General features: G+C 43.5%; 1 protein-coding gene across 1 annotated transcript in view; it reads left to right on the top strand.

Moving 5' to 3' along the window:
- The window catches only part of KHDRBS3 (KH RNA binding domain containing, signal transduction associated 3), a 211333-nt gene that overhangs the window by 202922 nt on the left and 1060 nt on the right, over positions 1–7351 (top strand). Inside the window, exons 11-12 of the mRNA XM_027773279.1 lie at positions 5367–5425; positions 7241–7325. Coding sequence (XP_027629080.1) covers positions 5367–5425; positions 7241–7325 — 144 coding nt within the window. The remainder of the gene's footprint in view (positions 1–5366; positions 5426–7240; positions 7326–7351) is intronic.

The raw sequence follows: 7351 nt of genomic DNA, 5'->3' as shown, positions 1-7351 counted from the left end.
AAAAGAGGAAAGGGGAAAAAAAGAACCTTTTTAAAAAAAAAAAAAAAAAAAAAAAAAAAAACTTGATAAAACCCCATTTGGGAGAAGGGTGCTGAATGGTAGAGTGGTTTAGGAAGAAACCCCAAATCAATGGCTCCGAGCAAGAAGTACCAAGAGGCTCATGCTCTTGCTCATTTGAGCAAGAGCTGCCTTTGGAGCAGGTAGGCCTGGCTCTGGCCAGAATGGGAAAACAAAGGAGAGTATGGGGAAGAGAGAGGGTTTGTTTGTTTGCTTGCTTGTTTTTTAAAAAGAAGAATAAGAAAAATTCATAAATTAACGAAAAATGTGGTAGCTTTCATTGAGTAGCCACTTCCTTCATGTCTTGCTCACACCTCCCCCGCAAAATAAGACTCTGATTCCAAGGTATTTTGGACATTCATTGATACTCATACCTGTGAGAGTGAAGTGTCTTTGTCCTCTCTAGCTTCTTGTGGACAGATAGCTCACACCTCGTTTATTTCTCTTATTTCCATTTTCAGCATAGTGTCTTGCCATGATACCTGTCCAAAAGTGTTTGCTGAATATATGGCCTCTTGGGCTTAGTATTTAATTTTGCTGTATTTAAGTCTATTTTCACATTCAAAAAACATTAGGTACCTTTGTTTTTCGTTTAATTTTGCTAGGAGTGTATACTCATGGGATGAGGGAAGAAAGCACCCCCCAGGGGCTATGATCACTCTGCCATTCCTTCTCTTCCATTTCTTCATCGTGTGGGCAGTTGGCGGGGCGGGAGGGAGGGTGTGCACACACATCTTGTGTGTTTTTCAGTCACCTGGACCAGGATGTGAACTGGGTCATGGGAGAGAGTTGGTTAAGAGAGTTCATCACTAGACCATGGGACCTATTTTAGAGTTGGATCAAGGTGGGTAGCCTCATATTCAACTTTACCAATTAGTAGCATGTCTTTTCTAAAATGCCTGAGCACAGAATTCTTCAACAGTTATATGTGTGTGTGTGTGTGTGTGTGTGTGTGTGTACACACATAATTCACTCAATTAACATCAGGCAAACATTTACTGAGTACCTACGATGTACTAGGATTTTTAGTTTTTAGAGAGATTTTTGCTAAAGGGCATATGTGACTGTCAGAGAGAAAGAAAGAGACAGAAAGTGAGAAACACCCCCCAAAGGGGGCTGGCTATGCTGCAATCCCTTCTCCATTCTTCTGTCAGGATCTTGGGTCCACACGCATTCGGCATAAGTTTAAGTCACCAGGTCCAGGACTCGAACTGTCAGGGGCCACTGCTTGACTCAGTCAATGGAACCGAGAACCCCTGGGCAAGCCGGGATTTGTGCTAGATTGCAGTGTGGAGCGTAGGGGTGAGTAGAGAGCCTGGGAGGTGTGGTCTGCGTGCCGGTGACAACAGCTCAGTTCTGGTCCTCATCAGTATTTAGGAAGGAGCTTCCCCTCAACCCCTTCTGGTGAAGTTGAGGAGTGTTCAGCCTAATGTGTTTTCTTGTGTTTAATATTAAAAGTTGTGTCCAAAATGAAGAGATTTTAGTGTTTTCCCCCTTTGCCATATGTTGGGTTTTTAGTTTATCCTTGGGAAATAGGACACGTCTTTGGTTAATAGACATTTGAGGTGCACGAAATGAAATGCCGTGAAAGCAATTCAGATGGAACTGACAGGTATGAGAATGGGGCTCAGCTGCTCCCAGCTTCTCAGCTTGATGACAGTGTTGCAATAAATAATCAGAAACTGGGCAAAATGATAGCAAGTGTCAGTTTAAAGTTTTCACTTGTCAAAACTAAGATTGTCTTATCACCAAACCATTGCTGGGCTAAATTATGCTACCTTTTATCTTCCTGTTCATTGGAAAACATTCTTCACCCGCATTTTATCTTTAATCCGAAACTGTGTTCGAGCGCTTCGCAGGCTGATTTCCAATCTACAGGTGTGTTCGTTTCTCCTTACTTCATTTAATGAAGGAGTCTTAGTTTGGTCAAAAAGCAATGGTTAGACTCTTCTGTTTATTAGTCTCAGTTCCTGTCATTTACAGTTCCAACTTAAACAACTGGGAACTGTCCTAGTCAAGGAAATTCTTTTCAGTTTTATGAGGAAGTTACTCACATTTTATCTGTGCAACAGAGAAAATCGTCAAGAATATCAAGGTTTTATATGTCTAGGGAGCCATTATGATGTAACTTCTGATCTTTGAAGGAAGACTGAGGTTCATTTAGTGTAGTACCAAATTTCTAAGAAGCATTAGCCAGTTTATTTTCAACAAAATGGGAATTACTTGACTCCTGTGGGGCCAGAGTGAGCTATTGAGAACATGGCAGCTGCAGGGTGAGCTGGGCAGCACCCTGACCAGTCCCTTGACTGGCCAATGAAACAAGACCCACCCAGCAAGAGGGAGCGACTGTCCTGTAACTGCCCCCCAGGGGAAGGCCCAAGTTTAGACAAAAATGTCTTCATGGATATTCGACACTGGCCTTTCATCAGAAGGTTTGGTTTTGTCTGAATTTCTTTTCTTGAGATAAGAAAAATAATTCTACTTTAATATCATTGTTATATGTAAAGCTATAATAAGTAATAGGAAAGCTATATTGTTTCTTTGCTTATGCAGGATTTTCTATCTTGGGAATATCAAAGTGTCACTCTTGTTTCAGCTGGGCTCTCTTCTCACCATAAATTATACTTGAAGGCAAATTTGGACTACAGAGAGAGAGAGGAGGGATTTGAGCCAGAGAGGGAATTAAAGCAGTCGTAACTTACTATAACTATGCAGCCATAAGTTCCACGTGGACCCTGACTTGTGTTTCTGAGCATGAGGAGGGATCATGTGATTCTGGGGGGAGCAAACATGTGACCTTCCAGAAGAGCAGCTGGGCAAGTTGGAGTCAGGCAGGAGCTGCCCACCAGAGGTGGCCTGCTATGGTGAGCAGAACCTGCCCCTCATGAACCGTTCAGTACAGGATGGCAGTAGGTGCTGCCACCTGTAAGTGTGTGACCCTGAGCAGGTGGCTCATCCTCTGAATCTCAGTTTCCATATACATAAAAACATCGAGAGTCTTTTCAATTGAGTGACATCAACATGTGAGAGGCCATCTGGATGGCAGCAGTCTGGCTCATGATAGTCCATTCCTTTCTCACCCTCTTCCTTCCTTCTGAATCCTCTTGGAATGCCAGCCCTCAATTTGAAGACCATTTTTGAAAACTCTGAAACTATGTGCCCCTCTTTGGGAAAACTGCACATTGGTGTATATGATGGGTCAGCTGTAGGGGTGACTTACTTTATTCCTGGACACATCTAAAGGAATGAGTGGAGCTTAACAGAGCACATTCCAGAAAGCCTGTGTTACACAGAGTGCACATCCTAACAGGCCGGCATGTTACTCTGTGTCATTAACTTATAAGATGTGACTAAACCAGAATATCAAGGCGTGGCCTGTATTCTGCACATGGAGGACACATTTTATACCGAGACATATTCTTCTTGCCCAAGCATTTCATTAAGACTTGTTAGCTCTATTTGGTTGAAATACTTGTACGCACTCCGGTTTTCCAACCTGTTTCCTGCCTCTGCGCTTGCATAAGCTGTCCCTTCTGCCTGGAAGACCCTTGCTGCCACTGCCCCCGTCCATTCTCCTCGGCCCTTCCGCGTCTCCATCTTCGTTTTTCAGGTAACTGCACAAGCATCGCATTCTCCAGGAAGCCATCCATGACACACCGGAGTGGCCAAGGTGCCCCTTCTCCATACACCTAGTCACTCTGCACAGTGAAGCTCTGCTCCAGGGCAGGAGAAGGACGAGAAACAATGGAAGCTGCTGTCATGGGAAAGCGCCTACTCCTGGGAGATTGGGGGTTCTCTGTGGGAGTGGCCTTAGGCCAGAAACTGAATAGGAAATAGCTGGAAGAGAAGAGAGAAGAGTATTTTGGCAAAAGGGATAGCACATTGAAGATCCATCTCTCCTTGAGAGGAACTTGATTAGAGCTCCTGTTGCCTATTTTGTCTTAAAAGCATTTCCAGAATGTGCCGTAGTCCTTGGGTTTGATGATTGGTCTCTGGGGTCATTACTGAGAAAGGAAGCGTGAGGGGAAGCCTAGGTGGGGTGTACCAGCAAGTCTCTTTGTGGTCTAATAGATTGAGCTACACTGTTTTCAGGGAGAGTATGGGCGGCTTCTCACCTTCCTGTTCTGCAGTATCCTTATCTATGAAGTGGGCGTGGTGATTCCACTTACCTCGGCCTTTGGGTGTTGTGAGGACTCTAGATGCCTCACAGCCAGCAGAACAGAGCGCACTCACAGCAGGGACCATGCGCTTCACATTGTGACTCCGTAGGGGTTAAATAGTTAAGCTGGCTCCTTCTCCATTTTTGGCTAGAAACTTTTTTCCTGGTAGTGTATGAAGTTGACATAATGGGAATGTTTATTTCCATAGCAGTCCAAGATAACAAATTCAGAATGTTTGCTTTCCTAGAAAACAAAGTAGAATGAGAAAGAGGAAAGCCTGATAGGATAAATTAGAAGCTCTTCCTCCAATACCCACGATGCTTATAATTTAGTAATAATCTTTATTTTACATGAGTTTTTTCCTATAAAAAAATTACATCTAGTTTAAATTCATTGTAGATCTGTAGCCTGTTTTCCATCATCTGCAGAACGGCAGTTTTGGTAAGGTCTGCTGCAAGGGCATGGTGCATTAGGATATTTGAAGAGGTCTTTGACCTGTGTGACCAAACTTGCAGCTGGGTTGCCGGCTCCACTCACCTGCTCTCCTGTCCCGTAATCACTGATGCTGAGTGGGTGGTGGCCACCTGCTAATGTAACACAGCAGTGCTGGTGAGATAAAGCATCCCATCTTGGTACTCGTTCCTGATGGATCATGTAGTGAAGTGCCCACATTCATAAAGCCCCACGCTCTCTGGTAGATAGGGACAAAGAAGAAATGAAGTCCTAGCCTTTTGTAAACTGCCTGTTAGCCAGGGTGGTGCTTGCCATTCCTCCTTGTTCCTGGAACCCCGCACAAGCCCAGCTGTCATTCTTGGCACAGGTACTAGGATTGTCCACACAGACATCCACCCAGCCCCTGCAGGACAGCGCCGTCTGTGTCCCCTCATGCACATTCGGCACTTACTGCTGGCCAGCTGTGGTTGAGATGTCAGGCATGTGCAGTGTATTAAAAGTGGGAAATTAAGAGAGGGGACTTTGATGATCTGAAAATCCAAGGCTTCTTAGGGCCCTGATACCTCAGTAGGAATTTCTTTCTGTTTTTAGCCTAGCCTGTTATCATTTATCTTTAACTTGTAGAATACTCAGCAAGTGTGATTAGAACTCAAGAGCCCAATCATTTGGCCCTGTCTTTTGTTTTGTTTAATCCAGTGGTGCCGATTACTATGACTACGGACATGGACTCAGCGAGGAGACCTACGATTCCTACGGTGAGTGACTGGCCAGAACAGCCGCATGGAGAGAGGAGAGAGGGCCTTTAAAGGTTTTTATTGATGAGGAAATGTGTGAGGATATTTGTCTGCAATGTTTCAGCTTCCTCTCAGTTCATTTGTGCATATTTAGCTATTTTCAAAAGTTCCTTTAATACTTAAATTTAATGTTTAAAGAGGACTAAATTCTTGCTAAATTTGCATGCGTTTAGATTCAGAACTTAGATTCTCTGGGTTGACTGTTAATTTTCCCACTTTGAGATTAGTTAGCCAAACTGCAGCCACTTGATAGCATGGATCTTTTTGAAGTGTCTTTGCTTTCTGACAGTACAGGAAAATGAAGCAGTTGAGACTACAGTGTGAAAGTGATTCTCCCACCCCATCTTGATATTGTAATTCATTCCTAATCTCAAATCCTCTGAAAAAAAATTACAGTGGGAGTCATTCTTTAAGGGTTATAAAAACACCAAGCCACGGAGGAGATGGGGGTCTGTCAAGCTTGCAGGGAGACAACTAAACCCTCCTTAATTCAGTGAGAGCTGTGGAGATGCTGGAGAATCCTTGTCCGAAGTCTCGATATGCAGAAGGCTGACAGGTTTAATTAAAAGAATTGGCAGCAGCAACATAATGACAGTAAGAAGCGCCTCTGCCGCGGGGCAGAGATCAGAGAACAGGAAGCTTCAGTCAGTTGCCGAGCTCTGATGAATGCCTCGTACCCAGAGCAAGTGAATCGGGATTGTGGTTAATGGATGTGATGACATTTCTCTGAACAGAACTGAAAAACCATTTTCCGGTGTTCCTTTTGAAGTGCATTTTGTTGTATCACCTGCCTGAAGCCCTGATGACCGCACCTTGGATTTTTTTTTTTCGTTACTCGTAACAAACACTTAAGAGAAATAAGTTGGTTGCTGAATGCTGTCTCCTTAAATTGATGCAAGTTAGCTTGAGGGAATGACGTTGATTGCATGTTTCTATCAAAAGAAGAGGTCATTTTAAGCATTTTTCTTTCACAGCTTTTTAAATTGGTCTCTGTGGACACATGGCTCTTAAATTGCTGTATGTTGCAGAAGGGATGTTAACTGTTTGGTGTCGAAGGCCTGTAGATAACTCTTTGGAAGTCCTGAGGCCAAACAGTTGTTTAATTTTAGGAGGTAAACACACAAAATGTCCTTTGTTATAGATACCATTGTCCAGTGTAGATTTTATTTTATCAAGAGTGAAACTTGACATTATAAAGTTATTTCATGTCCAGGAAGTGTTGTCGAAGTGTGTTCATTTTCACCCAGTCTCCCTTCCCTTTTCCCTTCAGTCGTTCTATGAAAAGACCGATGGAGGCAGAAGGAGCATTTCTCTTTCCCCATCTGCCCATTCCCTTTTGGCTCTCCAGACATTTTTCCTGTTTCTCACAGATTTTTATCTGTTTTCTTCCTTGTCTTTGATGTTAGAAGAAATCTAAGGGGTATTTTCCCATTCTTTGCCCCACTCATCAGTGTCTTAACATTAGCAAAATGCAGTTTAGTTTGCTAATTGAGCTTGTGAGCTGTTGTTAAATGAGTAACCAAAAGGAAAGTTCGTCGCCATTTAAGATTCAAAAATTATTTTTCTTCTCATGCTGATGGTTGTTGCTAGTGAGAGGATAGTTTTCCATTGCGTTTGTTATCTTTGTAAATTCCCCGGGGTATCTCTTAGGTACATGGGAGGGTTTGTGTCTTCAATATGACATCTACCACTGGTTCAGGGCTAAGTTCGATTCTGAAAAATGAAGCCTTGGGATCCAGGGTTCTGATCTAACTGTGATTGTCTCACTGATTCTAGGGCAAGAGGAGTGGACTAACTCCAGACACAAGGCTCCTTCCGCGCGGACCGCGAAGGGCGTCTACAGAGACCAGCCGTACGGCAGATCATGATTGTGCTCTGAGGTTGGGG

This window comes from Tupaia chinensis, unplaced genomic scaffold (genome assembly GCF_000334495.1).
Source record: "Tupaia chinensis unplaced genomic scaffold, TupChi_1.0 Scaffold000335_1, whole genome shotgun sequence".
NCBI lineage: Eukaryota > Metazoa > Chordata > Mammalia > Scandentia > Tupaiidae > Tupaia > Tupaia belangeri.
This window is presented reverse-complemented; position numbering and strand designations above follow the sequence as displayed.